The sequence below is a fragment of the Eumetopias jubatus genome, unplaced genomic scaffold, assembly GCF_037043125.1.
Source record: "Eumetopias jubatus isolate StellerSeaLion01/CBP00866 unplaced genomic scaffold, mEumJub1_p1.0 scaffold_8, whole genome shotgun sequence".
NCBI classification, from domain to species: Eukaryota; Metazoa; Chordata; class Mammalia; order Carnivora; family Otariidae; genus Eumetopias; species Eumetopias jubatus.
In genome coordinates, this window is record NW_028274814.1 from 121,478,423 (window position 1) to 121,501,664 (window position 23,242).

Sequence of the window (23,242 nt, forward strand, 5' to 3'; positions counted from 1 at the left end):
TTAATTAAAATTGTATTTTTTTCTATAGATTTCAAAAATAGTACTTTGGAGTTAAAATTGCTGTTTCTTTTTTTTTGTCTGTAGTACCTTATGGAGAAAATAGCTTATGAAAAATTATTATGGAGGGCACTGAGTATTGTTTTATAAAGTTGATGTCTGTCTTTATTACCTTGTTGTCTGGCAGAAGAAGCTAATGGCTAAGCTTAGCTTAGTCCAGATGAACTTATATGATCTCTTTGTAAAAATCAGATGAGAGATGATTGACTTCAGTTGTTGTGCTGTTGGTGTTTGCATTATAGTTTATAGTATGTTTACAGGGGAAAATTTGGGGAGACTTTTATATGTGCTAAGTTTTATTGTCAGTTTTATTTTTCTAGCCAGATGCTTCAAGAATTACCTTGATATTTGTGCCAGAAACTACATATTAAATGTGTTTCAGGTTTTCCTCTTTCAAATGAGGAGTACTTTCATAAGTGAGAAGCTAGGAGTGATTATTGAATTCTCCTACAGTCACACTATTCCAAATAGAAGAAAAAGTTTTAGGTTTTCAGTCAAATAGGAGACTAAAGCAGATTCCTTGTAATTTGGGGGCTTAGGGAGTAGGAACACTACCATTATTTGCATATTAATGTTTTGTTCTATTTTCAGAAAAGCAATTTCATTTCAATATAGATGACCATGCAACCTGCAATTCAAGTAAGTATTTTTCTTGGAAAAATATGTATCTAAATTATGAGATAATAATTATGTGAGATTATATAAAATTATAATAGTTAGTAGAATACTAAAATTATCCCAAAATGTTTTTACTGTACTAGTTCTTTTAAGCATCAAATTTTAATAACAGGAATTACTATATTTTAACTTTCTAGTCCTGAAAAGATTTTAATTTTAAGCTTTCATTTATACAAATTATTTATGAGTCAAAAATTCCTTAGAATTGGTGAGTCCATCTTACTTTTACTACCCTGGGAAGAGAATTGGAACATTTTATAGTTTTCCTCTCCTTACAATTTAGTATGTATTTGTAATTAAAAGAGCTCTCAATGAAAACAATTATAAATTATTTATTTTAGATAATTATGCCTGTGCCCAGTAATGCCTATAAATGACCAGGCATTAAAACTTAAAATTTAAAGTGTTTTTTTTTGTTGTTGTTGTTTGTTTTTTGGTGAGGGGAGGCAAGATGGAGATAGACAAACCAGAATAATTTTACATTTGAATGATTTCCAGAATTGGTATTTGCTATATTATTCTTATATTCTTTCAAAAGTTTTCTTTTGATATAACTAGAGTATGCTTGAATCTTAAAGATAAAAATCACATTGATATTCTACCTATAAAGATACAAGCAGTTGATAATATAATTTGCCTTGCCAAGTGAGACCTTTAGAATCAATCAGTTCTGGTTCTAGTTCTGCCACTCCGATTGTGAGATTCTGGCAATTTATTTTACCTCTGCTTCCTCACCTCCAAGGTGAGGTCATTGTTGAGGAAATCAATGGAATCAGTGAGAGAACATGAGCAAAGTCCCTACTAGAATGTATGTTGCATAGTAGACACTTCAGAAGTTTGGTTGTATCATTGATATAACAAAACTCTCCACATTATGAAACTGGACATTATACCTGTGTCATGAAAGTCTTCCTTCCTTCCTTCCTTTCTTTGTTTCTTTTGAAAGAAGGCTTATCAAGATGACAGTGAGTGAAGACTAAAGATAATTTATTTATCAAATGTTAACAACAATTCTGAATATGATCCTGCTTATACTCCCTCCTATGTGTGCTATGCAGCTATATCCTGTACTCTATTAATAAAGAGTTCTGTTATGCTCTTTTCCTTTTGGGACTTGGGAGCCCATGGCAGTCTCCCAGAAGGTCTTGTTCTTGCTCTTTGGGTCCTCTCAAATCCACAATGAGTATGCTCAAAACCATTTTTTATCTGATTATTTCTATTTGTCCTCTTTTTATCTAAGTCTCAGAAATGTCATCAGTTTCATGTTAATTATATTTTCTTGATTCTTTATAGGGTGCCTTTTAAATTGCTGCATTGACCGTGTTTTTCTCATTCTGCCCTAATGCCATTAATATTTTAACTTGGTGACTTTCTTCATAGTTTTGTTTTATAGTTCCATGAAACCTTCTCTGATCTAGAGTCTACAGATCCACCTTTTTTAATTCTTCTCCAAGAGTACTCTTGACATCTGGTCATGGACGTTTTTGCTTCTCTCCCTGATGAGTGTGAAACTTTGTAGGATTTTTACCTCTTTCTCTGCTGATTATATTAGACAATTATGTAGTTTTTCATAAGTGCCTTGTAGAGAGGAGACATCCAATAGACATCCAATATCAGTTGATTTCTTATTAATTTAATACATTGAGATCTTCCTTGCCCCTCTTTTTTTTTTTTTGTATCTTTCATTCTGATTAGTAAATAAACATACAGTCTAAAAATCAATGAACAATAGTTCCTGATCTCTTTTGGGTCATACATAGTCCCCTTTGGGAATCTGACAAAAAGCTATGAACTAAGAAAAAGCCCATTTGTATATAGGCATAAAATTTTGCCTAATTGTAAGTTAAGTTTATGTACGTACTCAAGTTCATCTATAGACTGCTTGTGGATTAAGAATCTTTGCAAATGACAGCTTTCACATGTTTGAGAACAACTTTTATATATGCAGTTTTTGCTATTAATATCTAACTTTTAACAACATTAATATGCTATTGACTAGCCCAGGTTATTATAGCCCAGGTTTTGTTGGCAAGAGTAGGAGAATCCAAGTACTCTTTTCCCTAACGTGACAAGAAATTGGAATGGCTTCTGTTAATGTTAGCTTCTCCATTTTCACACATGATTTTTTTCCAAAACCACCCTTCTAACTATATCACATCTTTCCTTGACAAACATCTGCTACTGCTGTGCCTTTTTTCAACTCAGCCAAATGGTTAAAAGACAAATAATATTCTATTGGCTATAAAATACCTTCGACTGCAAGATGCATCTTGATTTTGATGGTGCAAAGGTCATTTGCTAATGTCCTCAATTATTCAACAAATACTTAACTGAATACCATGTGCTATGTCTTATACCGAGTTCTGGGGTTACAAACAGGAATAAGACATGCTTATGAAAGGAAGATTTAGATAGTAAGTCTTTGCTATACTCCCTTTGAAATAATATTGAGAATTCAGAGAAATAAGTAAAAAAGACATCTTGTCTTTTTCCTAAAACTTTATAAGATCTTTATATATTTAGGAGTTCATTCCCTAATCTCTATCCTTAGTTCCTGAAATAATGGTCCTCAAATAAGTTATTTATTTTTTAATCTTTGGGTATTTTTATTGAGTTTCACTACTCCTGCTTGCCTCTTGTGGTATGTATTCATGTTCTTTCTTTGCCTTTGGGATTTTTTTAATCTGTTTATTTCTCATCATAGGAACTTGGAAGCAGCTCTTTCTTTCTTTCTTTCTTTTTTTTTTTTTTCTCCAGAGTTTGTCTGGATTAACAATGGTGTTTTGGATTTTGATTTCATGTAGTAAGACTTGCCTTAAATACACCTCAATAAGTTGAATATATTTTAGAGGGAAAATGATCTACATTTAAAAATCAAGAAGGGAATAGATTCACTTGGTATTACCTATACTCATACCTCTTTTTTTAAAAAAAATTAAAAAACCTTTAAAGTAATCACAAACCTGCAAAGTAGCTGTTAAGTGTAGAAAAGAGATATTTGTTTGCTGAACCATTTGAGAATAAGTTGCCAGTCTAATGCCTCATTACCTCTGAATACTTTAGTATGTATTTCTCACAAATAAGGACATCGTCCTGCACAACTGCAATGAAATAATTAGAACCAGGATATTAACATGGGTACAGTACTGCCACCTAATACTCAGAGCACATTCAAGTATTTTCAGTTGTTCCCATAATGTCCAGTTCAGAATTACATGCCACATTTAGTTGTCATGTCCCTTAATCTGTCTAGAACAGTATCTTTGCTTTCTTTAATGACCTTAACATTTTTGAATTTTATAGACCAGTTATTTTGTAGGATGTCCCTCAGTTTGGATTTGCCTGTTGTATTCTCATGATTAGATTCAGTTTATGCATCTTTGGCAGGAATATCACAGAGGGATACTGTGTTTTCTCATTGCATCCTTTCAGGTGGAATATGATTTTGATTTGTCCCATTATTGATGGTGTTTACCTCTGTCACTTGATTAAGTTGCTGTCTGTCGGGTTTCTCTACTGTAAACTTACTCTTTCTTCTCTTTGTAATAAGTATTTTGTGGGGAAGTACTTTGAAACTATATTAAAATCTCATTCCTCATCAAAATCCCAGTTTATTCATATATTTATATCTATATGAACTAATAGTTTTCTATTTTATTCAGTGTGTTATAATCCATTTATATTATTGTTTGATCCTCAAGTTGCTCTTGATTTAGCCAGTAGAAGTCCCTTCATGCTGACTTCTATGTCCTTTTGGTTTGTCCCTATCATTCTTTGAGCCCTTCTTTGCTTTCTGGTAAAAGATATTCCAGTCACCATAGGATTCATTCTAGTTTTCTCTCACTCCATAGAAGAGTTGCACCTCTCTTCTTTGGCAGTGAGAAACCTGGCTTCCATTTGATAAATCCGTGTGAATATAACAATCTTGCATTGTTGCTGCCATTCCCTCCCTGAGTTGATGGCTTTCTCAGCTCACTTGGGCTCTGACACCCTGCACTGGAATGTTCCCCCATATTCCCCTGGGGGCACCTTCCTCGTCCTACTCAGGGTCTGATACTGTCCCCATGTGTGGACACTCTCTCATCTCACTCCAGCTCTGACCCTCTATTTCAAGCTTCCCTCCAGTGAGAATCCCTCATCACTTCCCTTGAGCTTGAATACCCCTTGCTGAATTGAGAAATGAAAGTCTTCTCTCTAAATAATCTTATATTAAAACATATCTAATTGTATTTCAAAATTTTGCAAGTATTGGTTTGATAGTATGTTTATGTCAGTTTTTATTCTTAACCAGGGATTGGCCAGGTAGTAAATATTCTTGGCTTTGTGAGTCAGTAGGCAAAATTGAGGCTATTCTGTAGGTACTTGTATAACAACCATTTTAAAATGTAAAAACCATTCTTAGATTGTGGGCCATGAAAGAGTCAGGTGACATACCAGATTATTTAGAATTTTTTTTTAAGATGACACTGTTATTGTGATCAGAAGTTATAAAATACCATTTATGCATTTATTCATTCATTTATCCATTATACAACAAATGTTGCTAGGCCCAATGCTAGATGCTACAAAGATGTCTCTTGTAAGGCAGGTTACACTGGCTGATTTTATAGCTGAGAGGCTGAAGCTGTGGTTCAAGTAACTTATTAAACTTAACCTAGTTAGCTAACCAGTGAAGGAAAAATACTATTTGTTGACTTTTATCTTGTAGTTTGATAGTAGTAGAATCCATTCATTGATTTACCACAGTATTGAATATTGAAAATGTGTCGAGTTTCTAGATTAATAGTTTGCTTCTAGTTTATGAACTTTCTGTGAACTGCTATGGTTTTACACATGTGTATATTATATAGTCTGTCATTCATCATTTGAGTGTAAGTGTGGGCTGAACTAACTTTTAGAAAGGTTGCATCCACTTGGTTGGTGTTTTCTCTAGGTGTGGTTTGGAGAAGACCTGCCTCTACGTCCATGGAGTCCTCTGACCCCCAGACACGGGCCAGGCTTGGCCGATGTTTGTCAGTATGATGAGTGGGTAGCTGTGAGGCATGAAGCCACCCTGTTGCCCATGCAAGAAGATCTGTCAATCTGGCTATCTGGTTTATTAGGTAAGGCTTGAAAAGATACTCAAAATTGTAGTTTTTTACTTACTAAATATTTATTGAGAATCTTACTCTTTGTCAAGGAGTGATCGATCATTCCAGAGGCTGGGGATACTCTAGTGAATGGAATATTTGATATCCTTGTTCTCACAAGCTTACATTCTAGTTGGGGAGGTATTCCAATTCGCCCCGAACCTTAGGGCTTGGATGGTAAGGCAGTTTGAGGCTTAACAGAAGAAGTCTGTAGTAATCTTTGAATAATCAACATTTTCATTGTTAATGTTAAAACCTTTTTAAGTGTATAGGTCTGATTTGGGGTCTCTATTACCAATGCACCACCCCCATCTCATATAAGGCATGAGAATCTGAGGGGAATATATATTGTAGTTAAAATGATTGCTACTTCTGAGGCATTGAGGGGCAGAGGCATGTGAAACCTAGGAGGAAGTGTCAGCTTGGAAAATATCTGGCTTCATATTTTCTTTACTCAGAGACTAGGAGTGCTCTGAACTTTCTCCCCAGAAAAATGCTCTCTTTTAAATACAGAATTTCATCTATGGCCTTTCCAAGATAATTAAAAACACTGCACACTCTAATGTTCTCATATCAGTTTGATGATTTGGATAATTTTTAAAAAGCTTATTATGTAATAATGATTCTAAAGAAAGGATTTTAGAGGCAAAAAGTCGGTATTCCCTGGGTGTTTGTTAGCTATTTAATTTTAAAATCATAACAAAGTCCATCTTATTTATGGAGAATCTTCTTCTTGTGCAAGCAGTAGTAATGTGCAGTGAATCAAAACTTTAACAGTTAATAGTGAAATATAAAACATTCTGGTTTTTAGGAAATGAAATAAAGTGTCATTTTATTTTTTCTTCTACATCACAGATATTTTTGTTTTGGTTGTCTTAATTTTGCATTATCTAACTATAGCTTCTAAGAGTGCATACTTGGAGTCTGATCTAATATTTTTCTCATGTTTCAGCTATAATCTAATTACATTTAATTAAATTTTAACCATATTGTTTGAATTTACCGTTTCTAGTAGAATCTTAACTTTGAGATATGTTTTTAGGTACTGAAGTTAAGGCAGAAAGATTATTGGAAGAACTTGATAATGGAGTACTATTATGCCAACTGATTGATGTTCTTCAAAACATGGTAAAAGCTTGTGACTCTAAAGAACCCAGGGTAAGAACATGTTTGACAGTAGGTGATTTTATTCATTTATTTATTTATTTGAGAGAGTGAGCAGGGGGAGGGGCAGAAGGAGAGAGAGAATCTGAAGCTGACTCAACACTGAGTGCAGAGCCCGACGTGGGGCTCCATCTCATGACCGTGAGATCATGACCTGAGCCGAAACCAAGAATTGGACACTTAACCGACTGAGCCACTCAGGCACTCTGACAGTAGGTGATTTTATACCTTGGTACATATTAATTTGTTTATGTACATTCCTTATCATATCTGAAAGGTTGCAAACTTCCACCTAACTATGTATAAGACCTTAGATAATTTATCTAATCTTGCAAAATGGGAGAATTAACATTTATGTTGTCAGATTTATTTGCAAGGACTTAATGAAATTAAATGAAGTAATGTATAGATGGTATTTAGGTTTGTGCCTAGTTTAAGTAAATATCCAGTAAGTAGTTATCTCTCCTTGAGAACAATACTCTTACTTGTTGTGAGAGTTAAATGAGAAAAGAGCTTGTGATGGTTCCTGGCACCCCTATATTATTTTTACTGCTATTATTACTACCATCATCATCACCATCTTTATATTCCCCATATTTTGTCTTGGTGGTAAATTCTATAATTTGATTGAATGAATAATAATTTTTTTAGGCAGTTTTCCTCCGTTGACCCTGAAATCATGATTTGAACTAGATAAGGTTTCCTCTCTTCATCAAACATGGGTCACCTATGAGATCTGGGGTCTCTTAGTGTGGCATCTGGATACTCACATAGTGTTGGTAGAAATATAAATTGCTATCTTTCTGGGAGTCAGCGGGTGATATATATTACATTGAAAGTAAAGCACAACTTTTGATACATAATTCCCCCCAGGGATTTATTTTAAGAAAATAACTACAAATTCACAAATTAATTTTCAAAGAACTTGATTGTGCAGAAAAAGTTAAGAACAATTTAAATGCTCATCAATAAAGAAGTTGTTAAAAATTAATTATGGCACCTAAACTGAGTGGAATGCATTATCCATTCATTAGAAATGACTCTTTTAATAATCTGTTATTTTTCACCTCAAAAGATGCCTACAGCCTGTTGTTAAGTCTGCACACATACACAGATCAGATTGTGGACTAGCATGTTTGTGTAGCATTCTGTAGGTACAGATATGTGTACCCTTAGTGAGAAAATTTCACTTGACAATTAGAAAAACTCACAAGGCCATTTTAATTCTGGAAAATACAACAAGAGGAAGGGTATATAAGGAACTGGTAATAGTGGTTATCTCTAGGAAGAGAGAGGAACTGAGTGGTAGAGGTAGGAGACAGACTTACACCCTATTGTGCCAATTGCATTTTAAAAAATCTTATGCATAAATTGCTTTTTCAAGTAAAAATTTAAAAGAGAACTAAAACCCCTCTGCCTTAGCAGGATTATTTAACTATTCTTAGTCTAGATAGTTAAAAAATTAGGATTCTATAAAACTTAGACTGTTAATTTTCAAAGAACTTGAATTAAGAATTGCTACTACTTCCTTATTTGACAGTCTCCTCAAGAAACTCAGAACCATATTTATGAATGCAAATAAGGAAGTAAGCAAAAATGAGTGTGTCCATTAACCTTTAACATAGCAATAATTTTGTGTTTGTATTGAACTGTGTATGGAGAGACATTTAGAGATATGCTTTGGAATTATTAGACTGTCATTTTTTATTTTAATTAAGACTCCAGTGTCATTTTAAGAAGAAAGAGGTTAGAGACGCTTGATCCTACTGCTAATTTTGAATAGATTGATTTCCTAGGAGTCATTTTCTGGAATATACTTAAAGTAAAATAAAATAATTTTTGAAGATACCTTTTCCTCCTAATGTTGTGAACTTTTTAGTCATATTCAATACACCGAACATTTATTTAGGGATATTAAAATGGATATCTAATGAAAATATCCTTGATATGAGTTTTTGAAATTATTCTTTCATCTTTTCCAGAATTTTCCAATGAGAAAAGTGCCCTGTAAGAAAGATGCTGCCTCAGGTTCATTCTTTGCTAGAGACAATACTGCAAACTTCCTTCACTGGTGCAGGCACATTGGGGTTGATGAGACTTACCTCTTTGAATCTGAAGGTTTAGGTAAGTGTTGTTATCACTGTGTTTAATGTTTATTAGGGTATTTTTGTATGTCTCACATGTAATTTTTTTTCCAAATAATGACTCAAATGCTGTATCTCATTTTCCTAGAAAAATTTATACTTTAAATATATGTAAAACAATTGGAGAATCAGATTCTAAACCATATATATTAAGCTTTTTATTATAGTTAAAGATCTTATATATTTAGAATGCCCTAGAAATATTTTACTTCCTAAATGAGTTGGTCAAGGAAAGGTTCTGGACTAATGCTTTGCTAATTAATGTTTTCATCAAGAATTACTCTACCAAAGTCTAAATTACTAGTAATTTCTTTTTAACTGGATAATTATAGAAATAACAGAAGGCCAAATGAGGTATACTCATGATATTTAGATTTACCTTGTACACAGCAGCTGCCAAATTGATTGTCTAAATGATTCATCTTTTTGACAATTCATTTTAAAAAGTCATGCTCTACTGAAGAATTATTGACATATTGTCTCATTTACTCTAAGTCAATAGAAGCATCTGTGCAGTGACTAACATGGAAGCTAGCTGAGTTTTAGACTACTATATATATATTTCCTTAGAGAATTTATATATGTATACACATACACACATAGAATTTATAACGTTTTGATAGAAGCAGTAGCATACCAAGGGTGGGCGGAGATCATGGGAGTAGTAGGGTACCCTGGTGGAGAGAAGTATTTTGTCACTGACATTGTTTAGCATTGCCGGTTCATGGTGATAATAAAAAACAAACAAATTTTTAGGTGGTGTTATTATAGTCTGAAAATTCTCTGAATTAAAAAAAAAAAAAAGGAATAACTAGTTCACTGCCTTAAGCAAAGATTCAGGTTATTAGGTAACCATCTGTTCATAGTTCTATGCCAAACATAAACTGAGCAAATAAACTGAAAAACAGAACAAAATAAAATAAAATTCTCTGACTGTGCACACCCTTGTTGCCTGCACACAGGGTAGGCTGCTACCACTGCTACCCATTTGATATGCCTCTGGATATTCCTATCCAGTGTACAATTAAAAAAATGTAATGGGTTACTATTTTACTTCCCATTTTGCACCCTGCTTTAATCCAGATGTGCTGATTGTTATTGACAATGAGGTTGATTAATGGCATATGCAGGTTGTAGAGATCAAAGGAAAGAGGAAATGCTTTGAATTCTCTAGTTTCCAGTTTATTGTTTCTGGAAAGATATAAAATTGTATATTTCTCATTGTTAGTAGAAGCCATCTTCTGACTGTGCTGAAGGTGAGCATAGGACTAAATAAAGCACTGCCAATAACAGTAATTCATTTCTAGGCATTGAACTGATGAGCTAATATTTTTACTTTCTAAAGGTTTCAGAGATAAGCCTCTAAATTTTTACATTTTGCTAGGAAATCAAAGCAATTAAAAAAAAACAAATACGCTATGCTTAAAGTATGCTTAAAAGCTACTTTTAGAGAAACAAGTTTAATAAAAATTGTAGGACAAATTCCTCTTGGTATGGATTTTAAAGTCAAATATAGGCCTTTTTATTGCTCTGGAAAGGTATACTTTGTGCTTGGGGTATGTAACAGATGATATTAATGAATCAACTGCCATTTCCACTGGGGGAGTCAATGTGCATGTTATTCCTCACACAAACCATTATTCTGTTAGGGTTCAGAAGTTTCCTAGAGCTTTTAACTCTAAGGACAGGAACAGAAAGGTAGATGACCCACAATTACCATATTGGTGCCTTTGGCTGAATTCTAATGATCAGGGTTTTTTGTTTGTCTGGCTTTGTTTTTTATTAAGGATCTTTGTTTGAAGGATTAGATTAGTATTTGGGTTCCTTTAAAAATATTAAAGTTTTCTAATGTGCCAGAGTATACAGAACATAATCTCCTTTCTTAACCATTTTAAGGATATTTCGTTTTGTTTTATTTATAGCATTTAAAAAAATTGAGATACACTTTGGGGCACCTGGATGGCTCAGTCAGTTGAGCATCCGACTCTTGACTTTGGTTTGGGTTGTGATCTCAGAGTCATGGGATCAAGCCCCCAGCAGGCTCTGCGCTCAGTGTGGAGTCTGCTTATTCCTCTCCCTCTGCTCCTTCTCCTGCTTGCGCATGTGTGCTCACTCTCTCTCACGCTCTCAAATAAATAAATAAATAAAATTTTTAATAAACAATTGAGATGTACTTCACGTAACATAAAATTCATCATTTCAAAATGTACACTTAAGTGGTTTTTAGTATATTCACTGTGTTATGCAACCATCACCACTAATTAATTCCAGAACATTTTCATCATTCACAAAAGAAAGTTCATAGCTATTAACAATTAGTCCTTCTGGCGTCTTCAGGCATCTATGGATTTGCATATTCTGGATACTTTAAATAAACAGAATCATACTATATGTGGCTTTTTGTGTCTGGCTTTTTTCATTTAGCATGTTTCCTTTATGTCATAGCATTCAGTAGTACTTCATTCCTTTATGGGGCTGAATGATTCCATGTATGGATATACTACATTTTTAAAAAACATTATCATCTGATGGACATTTTGATTGTTTTTTCTTTTTGGTCAATATGAGTAATGCTGCTGTCTACATTTGTTTACAGGTTTCTGAGTGAACATATGTTTTTAATTCTCTCAGGGTTATAGCTAGAAGTGGAATTGTTGAATCATATGGTAATTCTATATTTATCTCTTTAGGAAACTACCAAACTGCTTTCACAATGGCTGCACCATTTTACATTCCCACTGGCAACATCTCCGCCAACACTTGTTATTGTTTTTTTTATGACTATCCTAGTGGATATGTGAAGTGGTGGCTCATTGTGGTTTTGATTTGCATTTCCTTAATGACTAATGATGTTGAGCATCTTTTCATGGCTTATTGGCCACTTGTGTGTCTTCTTTGAAGAAATCTGTATTCAAATCTTTTACTCATTTTTTGGGGGTCATTTGTCTTTTTTTGGTTGACTTGTAAGAGTTTTTTATTTATTCTGAATATTAGGCCCTTATCAGATATATGATTTGCAGATATTTTCATCCAGGGCTTGGGTTGTCTTTTCACTTTCTTGATAGTGTCCTTTGATGCATGAAAATTTTTTAATTTTGATTAAGTTCAGTTTATCCTTTCTTTGATTGCTTGTGCTTTTGGTGTCATATTTAAAATACTATGGCCTAATCCAAGATCACACAGATTTTCACCTCTTTTTCCTTCTAAGAGTTTTATAGTGTTAGCTCTTATGTTTAGGTCTTTGATCCATTTTGAGTTATTTTTTTGTATCTGTTGTGAAGTAAGGGTCTAAATTCATTCTTTTGCATGTAGATATCCAGTTGTTCTAACACCATCTGTTGAAAAGACTGCTGTTTTCTTTACCGAGTTGTCTTGCCACCCTTTTTGAAAATCAACTGACCACAAATGTCTGGGTTTATTTCTGGACTCTCAGTTCCATTCCACTGGTCTCTCTGTCTGTCCTTGTGCCACTAACACACTGTCTTGGTTACTATAGCTTTGTTGTAAGTCTTGAAATTGGGAAGTGCAAGTCTTCCAACTTGGTTCTTGTTTTTGCTATTCTTTTTACAATTCTATATGAATTTTATCAGCTTAACCATTTCTGTAAAAAAGGCTGTTGGAATTTTGATAGGGATTGCACTGAATCTGTAGGTCAGTTTGAAGAATTTTGTCATCTTAACAATATTATGTCTCCCAATCCATGAACACAGGATGTCTTTCCATTTATTTGTATCTTCCTTAATTTCTTTCAAACAATATTTTGTAGTTTTCAGTAAACAAGTCATAAAATTCTTTGGTTAAATTTGTTCCTAAGTACTTTATTCTTCTTGAAGCATTGTAAACTGAATTGTTTTTTAAATTACATGTTCAGATTGTGTAAAGTGAAATGATTTTTGTATATTGATCTTGTATCCTGCAACTTTGCTGAAACTGAGTTTGCTCTTATACTATTTTTTATAGATTCCTTAGGGGTTTTTTATGCAAAGGGCAGTGTCATCCTAATGGAGATAGTTTTCCTTCCTCCTTTCCAATCTGGTTGCCTTTTATTTGTTTTTCTTGCCTAAATGCCCTGTCTAGAACCTCCCATACAATTTTGAATAGAAGAGGTGAGAGTGGACATCCTTGTCTCCTCCCTAGTCTTTGGAGGAAGATTCTCAGTCTTTTACCATTAAGAATGATGTTAAGTCTGGGTTTTTCATAGATACCCATTTTCAGATTTATAAAGTTTCCTTCCATTCCTAGTTTGTTGAATCTTTTTTTTTTTAATCATGAAAAGGGTATTTGATTTTGTCAAATGCTTTTTCTGTGTCTTCTGAGATAATTGTGTGTTTCTTTTCCTTTATTCTATTAATATAGTGGATTATATTGATTGATTTTCATACATTGAACCAACCTTGCGTTCCTGGGATACATCTCACTTGCTGCTGGATTCAATTTGCCATTATGGCATTGAAGATTTTTACATCTATATCCATAAAGGATATTAGTCTTTAGTTTTCTTGTGATATATTTGTCTGGCTTTGGTGTAAGGGTAATATTGACCTCATAGAATGAGTTAGGAAGTACTCCTTCTTTTCTGATTTTGAAAAAGTTTGAGAAGGCCATTAACACATAATCCTAAGCTAAAGATAGTTTAGAATAAAATTGAGGTGATATATCTCTTCAAATAATATCTCCTGTTGAGAGATCTGAAATATAAACAATTTAATGTTACTAAGCCATTAGTTTTTTAGACTTAAAGTGTTACAAATTAGGGTACAAGTTTTCATCCTCTTCTTACTAGCCAGTTTTTTAAAAAATTTATGGACGATGATAATATGTAGAGGAAAATGTCTTTTCTAAGTCTCCAAACAAGTAAACCTCCTGTCTTCATTATTTTTTTTTTTTACTTCTTCCATGCCAGAAATGTATTTCCCCATTTAATTTTGCCCTTTAAAATATGTGGTCTTATTTTTTCACAGTTTTGCACAAAGATCCAAGACAGGTGTATCTTTGTCTTCTTGAAATTGGTCGAATTGTGTCGAGGTGTGTATTCCACATTATTTCAGAATTTCAATGTCATTAATTTTTTAAGAGCTACTTTATTTTAGAACACGATTTTCTAAAATAAAATAATTCTTGATTAAAATAAAATAACTGAATTTCCTATCTTTTCTTTATTCCTTTTTTTTTAATTATTAACTTTGTTCTGTTTGCATGAGCTGTGTCATGTGTCAACATATGCTCACCCATATACCTTGCCGTCATTTAGTATTAAACTGTAAAAGTGGTTGCTTAAATTTTTTAGACTAAGAATATGGTAAAAGCATGTAAAACTCTTTTAGCAATTCAAGGCAAGGCAGATCATCTGGACACAAAGAGGATCTGATAAGAAGGCTGAGGCTTAGTGTCCTCCATACCTGACTCAGCCCCATCTTTACTCTCAAGCTGACTTTAAAGGTGGCTAACTTTCAGGATCCCTGGTTGAGTACTGGAGCATCCAGTAATCTCAATATATGCTATAATGTGAAGATTATATCCTGAATTTTTGACAGTCTGTGGGACATTAAAAAGCATTTCCAGATGTGTTCCAGTGAAACAATTGGTGGAAGAGAGTCAAATAGACTTCACTTTAAAAATAAAACATAACCTATTGTGATATGCATGGAAGTGAATGGGTCAGACTTTTCTTGAATGATGAGATCTCCTAACTGGTTTTCAGATATGGGGTTGAGCCACCAGTATTAGTAAAACTTGAGAAAGAAATTGAACTAGAAGAGACCTTACTTAATACTTCTGGGCCTGAAGATTCCATAAGCATTCCGAAATCGTGCTGTCAGCATGAAGAGCTGCATGAGGCTGTAAGTAATTGTATTTTCTCTCAACTGCAATGTGTCAGAGTTTCATAGTTTGCTACAGGTGATGCTGTGTTTAAAAGAGAATGTTTCTTATTCAGAACATACACCAGTACTAACTTCCACTCCCTGGTGAAAGGCACCATATGTTAAAGGTGATGTGTTGTTTGTGTATGATGAGGAATGGATGTGTATTTGAGAAGTGGGGAGGCAAATAGGGTGGAATCTCTCATGAAGGGTACTGGAGGCCAGAGAATTCACTGATTCTTTTTTTAAACATAGTAGAGTTATAATCTGATCTGCAAATTATAAGGATTGCTCTCATGGTCATGTAGAGGTTATATTGGTTTCTTTGTAATAATCCAAGCCTATGATGATGAGAACCTGAACTCGGGCAGCAGTAGTGAAGGTGAAGCAAGAGGAACGATAACAGGACATACTTTGGAGGTAGAATTGAAGAATCCTAATTCTGATAGGGAGGGAGAAAACCTAGGGTGATTTTTGAGGTTTCTAAGTAAATGGTACCCTGATACTTGGAATATATAGGAGAGGAAAAGTTGTGAGAGCAGATTGATGGGGTTTGGGGACTCTTCCCCTGACAGAATGTACACAGACTTTTAGATGATGGGTCTCAACGGGGAAGTCTTAGAGCTTTACCTGTCTATCATTATGCAGAAGTCACTAGCAGTTGCCCCGGCTGTGGGCTGTGTCTTCTGAGTGACTATAGTCCAGTAAGTGATGGAGGTGAACTGAGTAGCAAACATTTCTTTCTGCTTCCACTGTTGCTTAGAATTATGGTCTTTTTCAGACCATTGTATTTGATGAAAGTGCTTAAAATACAAAATTATTGAAGAAATAACAAGTCATTACTGATAAACATTTAGAAAGTGTTGCTTTGATTGTTTTGTTTAACATAATAAAAGTCTATAGTAAAAGATTTGGATATCCTTGCAAGACAGATTAAGAAAATGTCAGCCTGACGGGGATCCGGAGAAAGGGGCACCCTCCTACACTGTTGGTGGGAATGCAAGCTGGTGCAGCCACTCTGGAAAACAGTATGGGGGTTCCTCAAACAGTTGAAAATAGAGCTACCGTACAACCCAGTGGTATAAACGTACCTGACCCAGTGGTATAAACATACCGCTACTGGGTATTTACCCCAAAGATACAAATGTAGGGATCGAAGGGGTATGTGCACCCCGATGTTTAGAGCAGCAATGTCCACAATAGTCAAACTGTGGGAAGAGCCAAGATGTCCATCGACAGATGAATGGATAAAGAAGATGTGGTATATATACACAATGGAATATTATGCAGCCATCAAAAGGAATGAAATCTTGCCATTTGCAATGACGTGCATGGAACTGGAGGGTGTTATGCTGAGCAAAATAAGTCAATCAGAGAAAGACATGTATCATATGACCTCACTGATACGAGGAATTCTTAATCTCAGGAAACAAACTGAGGGTTGCTGGAGTGGTGGGGGGTGGGAGAGATGGGGTGGCTGGGTGACAGACATTGGGGAGGGTATGTGCTATGGTGAGCGCTGTGAATTGTGTAAAACTGTTGAGTCACAGACCTGTACCTCTGAAACAAATAATACATTATATGTTAAAAAAAAAAAGAAGAAGAAGAAGAAGATAGCAGGAGGGGAGGAATGAAGGGGGGGAAATTGGAGGGGGAGACGAACCATGAGAGATTATGGACTCTGAAAAACAAACTGAGTGTTCTAGAGGGGAGGGGATTGGGAGGATGGGTTAGCCTGGTGATGGATATTAAAGAGGGCACGTTCTGCATGGAGCACTGGGTGTTACATGCAAACAATGAATCATGGAACACTACATCAAAAACTAATGATGTATGGTGATTAACATAACATAATAATAAAAAAAAAGAAAATGTCAGCCTGAATATTCTTTACCAGGCCAAAATATATTTTACCTATATTACTGATTTATATGACGACTGTCAATGTCAGTGTGTGACACAGTGATAATGCAGTAGGTTAAAAAATAAAACCTATTTTAAATCTTATAGAACCTAAAATAATGATAATTAAATAAAGAAGAAAACATTGGTAAAATATTTTTTATTTAATAGGAAAGACTATGTACAGTTTGATAAGAAAAGCATTTCCAGAAGTAAATGGGCAAGGACTGTTGTTTACACAAGAGGAAAATACAGTGTTGAATCTTGCTGAGAATCAAGGAATTAGGATACACAATTTGCCTCATTAGTAAAAATTTTTTAAAATTATGAAACCTGGTGCTGATAAATTCTGGTAAAAGTCTAATTAGGGATTGCTACTTGTGATGGAAAATGATGTAAACTTTTGCAAAACAAGTTGACAAATGGATATCAAGAACCACAAAAATGTTCCTCTTTCATTTTTATTGTAATTGAAGGGGGATTAAAAAACAGAACAAATGAAAGTATTTATTGTGCTATTTATAATGATGAAAATTAGAAGCAATGTAAATACTCTCAAATAGAGCAATGGCTAGGTGAATTAGGATTCATTATCTTAACAGAATAATCACTATATGTGATCATTATGAAGACTATGTAGCAATAAGAAAAATATTTTGTGAAAAGTATGTATATATAGACAAACTAAAAGAAAAAGAATGAAAATAATCGATAGTAGGTTAGTGCCTTTTTAGATGATTTTAATTTCTTTAGCTATTTCCTTTACTGTTTTAATGTTAATTATGCAGTAGATAAAACCATAAGAGAACACTGTTTATCCATAGCTGTTATTTCTTTTAGGCCTACTCCTTTGTTTAGATTGTGGGTTAATGCTAATTTTTACTGCTGAATGTAAGTGGTATTTGGATATTTTAAACAAAGCAAGTGACTTTTCATGTTTACATTCTTGTTGTGAACACTAAAAAAGAACACATTTCTTTAAATATGCATATGCTACATGAATACATTCAGTGTCCACCTATATATACATGATCTACAGAGATTTTAGAGTCGTGTTTAAAGTAAGGAACAGTTATCTGATGCATTATTTAGAGTGTATATTTAGCTGTAATTCTGTATGCTTATGAAACTTTTAGGGATAGAAAGTAGTGACCGGAAAAATACCTCCTTTTAGATTACTTTGGTTAACTAATGTGTAAGTGGTTCTAATGATTGTAAATTCTTTATCCACATTCAGTTTATATTTAGCTATTTTACACAGGTGCCATGTGTGTGCATGAATGTGTGTACACATACACATATACCAGGCTATGAACAAGAGAAACTTAATTGAATGGCTTATGAAAATCAGTTCTACTTATGATCATATTATTTTGTTAAATGAATGACGTAGAGAGATAAATTCTGGACCCTTCTGATCATGCCCTGGTGAATCCACCTTTAGCTGTTCATTTTGGGTAGATAATGAAGACAATCATGCATTTCTCTTAGTGCTTAGCTAAATTGGGCATATGTGAAGAGACTTTGGTTTAACATCATACCCAAGTTCAATGAAATGAGTTTGTGTAGATACACACTGTGTGACAAATAATTGAGAAAAATATTTCATGGCCTTTCTCAAAAATGTCATTTTAGGAAAACAAAATATTTTCCATGGTGACTGATATGCAACTTTTTTTTCAATCAAACATCTCAACAAATATTTTTATTTTTTAATCAGTTTATTATAATTTCCATATTTTAAGTATAGAATTGCTGAATTTCTTTTTATATTCATTTTTATAATTTTTTAGATGTTTACTGCAGTTAAAAATTCTGTAAGCTCCTTGAGGGATAGAAGTAGGGATTTCTCTCCCCAATTCTCATCTCCTTAGCAGACTATTGAAACAAAGTGAGCACTTTTAGAAAAATGCCTCTTGAATTGAATTCTTTAGAATTTCACCCAGTCTTGGGTGAATAGATATAAATACGCCTCTGGTTATTTTAACAGTAACTTTGGAACAATCTTGATATCCCCCTCCAAATGTTAATTTAGCATAGTGTTAAGGGACAAGTTAACATCTACTTAAGCTTTATCTAACTGGCCTATCTTTGACTTGACACAGATATATTAATCCAGGGCATAAAACAATTCAAGCTTAACAATGAACTCATGTGTTTCCTATGACTTAATGAATGTGTTTTGAATTGACTTCACTGTTGTACACATTCACAGACCTCCAGCGGTCAGTGAATGCATTAGGACCCTGACTGCACTTAGGCAGAGAGAGGGAGAGAGGTGGGGTAAGGGAGGGAGAGAGGGAGACCCAAGACTTCATCACTGGGGCTCCTGGCTGGCTCAGTCAGGAGAGCATGTAACTCTTGATCTCAGGGTTCTGAGTTTGAGTCCTACATTGGGTGTGGAGCCTACTTTAAAAAAGGAAAAAAAAAAAAAAAGACTGTCACTGTCAGCTTTTATTAGATTAGTTAATGTCTAATCTCAGTATCTTTCAGGGAGCTGGCTGGCTCAGTCTGTGGAGCATGTGACTCTTGATCCTCAGGGTCATGAGTTCAAGCCCATGTTTGGTCTAGAGATTACTTAAAAAAAAAAAATCCTAATCTCAATATTTGTCAACAGGTAAAGGAGAGATAATAAATGGTTCAAGTGTCTTTAAATTTTTATCTTTGAATTTGATTTTCCCATCTATCAAATAACCTTGCATTTTAATGTTAAATATTTTTTGTCACAAGCACTAAATTTTGTTTATTTTTAATCTTAGGTTAAACATATTGCTGAGGACCCTCCTTGTAGTTGTTCCCATCGATTCTCTATTGAGTACTTATCTGAAGGACGGTACCGACTTGGGGATAAAATACTCTTTATAAGAGTAAGTCCACCATTTACATCCTATTTACATACCCGTCTTATTTTGAAATTGGATTTATTGTTTTACCAAATTCCTTTTGCTTCCCTTTTACTTTTTAAAAAATTGGAATAGGGAGTGTTATTAATGAAATAATTTTACTGTACAGAAAAATATGGAATACTTGCTTTCATGAGTATATAATGAGTTTGGGTAGACACCTTTAACACAATAAACTACTAAGGATAGCTAAGACTATTCAGATATTTAATATAATTGTCGGGAAAAAAAATCTTTGTATACCTCAGCTAATTTATTCCACTTTTCAAATTTTCTAAAAAGGAATAATTTCCCATCATAAGAAAAAACTGAAACAATACATGTAATAAGATTAAATATCAGTGATAAGAAAAGGAGGTAGAAACATTGCAGTTTATCATAATGTATAGATTGGCTCTTAAGTATAAAATCTTTTTTCATTGACACAGCATCAGTGTATTTACCAGTATCCTTATGTGCATATTCATTTCCTTCCTTTGTCCCATCTGCAATTCAGTTGATAAACTGTCCCGTTTCTTGGTAAAGAGATTGAAGTTTCACCTGTTCAGTATTCTGTCCACTTCTGATACAAGAGCTCTTTTATTCCCAGTTTAGGAATATAATATAGAAGTATTTAAAAATATTTCACCATCCATATTTTTAAATTTCATATATTATCATTACCTCCCCACACCCCGCCCAACTCACACAGAAACATTTCCAAGACTTTCTATTTTTTAATTAGCTTTCTTTTTTTAAGGCAGTCTCTTACAATGATGGTGCACAGAGCATGGGATTTAGAGTTAAAATTTGCAGGGCAATCTCCTACAATGGTGCAGAGTTGCCTGCTGAATGAATAGGGGCCTGAAAATCAGCTGGGACTGTGCTGGCCCACCCAAGGATGCATCTTGTCTTCACAAAAGCACCATTTGGGTAGGGCAGCCGGGTATGTTTGAGGCCAGGCCAAAGCTGTGTGTTTTGAGACAATTTCCTCAACCTCGCAGAGCCATAATTTTCTTGTCTGCAAAGAAGAATTAATCATAAATTATATCAAGGTTTATGAAAGGTTAAATTGCTAAAATATTTATGAAAGTAATTTATTGTAAAGTACACATTTTAGTTGTTTTTATCTTCCTTCCATAATTTTTTTTTCTTTATTGTGAGACATAGTTTCTGTAAGTCCTCATTTCTCCTTCTCTTCATCTCCCTCCCTCTTTCCTCTCTTCCTCCTCTTTATTGAACAATTGCCCTTGCAATTTTGTATATTTGTAATTTGGATTTTTAGGATGCAAGTTATGTGCAAAAGTTTTTCTTACAAATTAGAGGACCTGTATTTAGTTGCATGATTCAGTATGAATTAAATTGATTATTTTAATAATATAAGAAATAGGCTATCAATTTATAGTGAAGCTGCTGGCAAATACTCTGAATTTCATAGGTCATATACATCACAAATTATGACTGCTAATGAATTGTAACTGTGAACCTTACTTTTTTTTTTACTTTCTTTTGGGGGAAAAGATGCTTCATGGAAAACATGTCATGGTCCGTGTTGGTGGAGGCTGGGATACACTTCAAGGATTTTTGCTTAAATATGATCCCTGTCGAATATTACAGTTTGCTACACTAGAACAAAAAATTCTAGCCTTTCAAAAAGGAGTTTCCAATGAAAGCGTACCTGACTTGTCTGCCAGAACACCTCAGCCTCCTGAAATGAATCCTTTGTCAGCTGTTAGCATGTTTCAGAAACAAAAATCAAAACCTGGCACGCCAGTTGGTATTCCAAGAAGCAAAGAAAAGCAGGTACATCCACCGGGTGGGTTGCTGCCTGCATCTTCCCTGAAAGGCGGGAATCTGGGCTCCGTGTCAGTCCGTTCCAAATTGCCAAATTCTCCAGCAGCGTCTTCTCATCTTAAGCTCAAATCTTCAAAAGGCATCGCAAAGAAACCACAGGCTCCTTCAAACAATGCAGTAGGTAAAACCACTTCTTCACCCGCCTCATCAAGAACCGTGCCTTGTGAATCTCAGTCAGTGAGAAAACGTATCTCATCACCCAATACTCCTCAGGCCAAGCTTGTTACGTCCCAGAAGCCCAGAGATGTGCCCGAGTCTGCACTTTTGCCAAATAAGTCTTCTGGAAAAACTGAACCAAAGCATTTGAAACACATTCCTGTACATTCCAGGGATAATGCAGAGTCTCACTCCGCGGCACATTCAAATTCATCATCAAAGCGTACAAAGCCACCTAAGGCAAATATATACGTAAGGCCTAAACCTTCCCCCTCTCTCCATTCCCCTGCAAAAATGACAAAATCCAGTTCTAAAACTATACCCACAAGTCTAGGAACACGATCTCAGCCCCATGATGGAGCCCCCCAAGCCGGGGCAATGCCAGCACAGAAACTTAAGTCAGCCTTAAATGGGAACCAGCCACTCTCCGTATCCTCAGTTGTACACACAGAAGTTGCACAGGAATCAAAAGATAAGAATATGGGTTCAGTTGCCAAAAAGCAGCCCCAGAATAAAAGTCCATCCCAGAAGATGGGACCCAGCTCCTCGAAGTCCCCTGGCCGTACTCCACTGTCCCTCATGAGTCTTCCCCAGTCCTCTGTCAAGACACCACCTGTACCAAAGTCAGCACAGACTGCCACTAAGAGCCAGTATTCAGCTAAAGGGCCTCCAAAAAGTGGCAAAGCCCCAGCTTCAACCAGGAAACCACCCTCATCTGGTAAGGAAGCAGTTAGTGGAGATAAAAAACCTACCGCAAAGAAAAAGGAAGACGATGACCATTATTTTGTTATGACTGGAAGTAAGAAACCTAGGAAATAAATACAAATGTATCACTTTAAGAAAACAGGAAAGGAAAGGAAGAGAGTGAATGTGTTAGCATCGCATCTTGAAAGTTTCTCCTGTTTGTGTTTGTCTGAATAGCTCAGACATTAGGCACAGTAAGGTGGGGGTGGGGGTTGGGGATGGGGGTAAAGGGTGCATCAAAATTCACATTTCTGAATTTTCCAGAAGGTACCCTTTTGAGGCAGACAGTTGTAAACTTGCCATAAGGTTCTTATTAATAATAGACGTTGATATGATTTTTGATACATAGCGTCTTTGTTAATGTCTGCCCTCTAAGGGAAGTGTAGAGTTAAATAACACTACTACAGTTACAACTATAGTTGCTGTATTTTTGAATATGTATTAAATATGGAGGTTCTATCCTGGCTAATAGCAACCGTGGTGCTGTTAATATTAGTTATTGCAGTTTGGTAAAATAGCAACGGTTTGGCACATGTCTTACAAAAGGCACCTAATTTAATTTTTTGATCAGGATTACCTGATTGAACAATACTAAGTACCAGTGGCTGCTGCTGATTAGCTTGATGTTACTCTAGGGTTGGTAGAATCCTGTTACTTAAAATTTTTAAGCT

At 34.7% G+C, this 23,242-nt stretch overlaps 1 protein-coding gene across 1 annotated transcript in view; it reads left to right on the forward strand.

The window, feature by feature from the left end:
* Positions 1-22,754, forward strand: part of GAS2L3 (growth arrest specific 2 like 3) — a 35,982-nt gene extending 13,228 nt beyond the window's left edge. The window contains exons 2-9 of the mRNA XM_028121682.1: positions 649-696; positions 5,669-5,837; positions 6,907-7,022; positions 9,011-9,152; positions 14,134-14,197; positions 14,874-15,012; positions 19,695-19,802; positions 21,339-22,754. Of these exons, the coding sequence (XP_027977483.1) occupies positions 673-696; positions 5,669-5,837; positions 6,907-7,022; positions 9,011-9,152; positions 14,134-14,197; positions 14,874-15,012; positions 19,695-19,802; positions 21,339-22,646 (2,070 nt within the window). The 5' untranslated portion in view covers positions 649-672 and the 3' untranslated portion in view covers positions 22,647-22,754. The remainder of the gene's footprint in view (positions 1-648; positions 697-5,668; positions 5,838-6,906; positions 7,023-9,010; positions 9,153-14,133; positions 14,198-14,873; positions 15,013-19,694; positions 19,803-21,338) is intronic.
* The last annotated feature ends 488 nt before the right edge of the window (positions 22,755-23,242 follow it).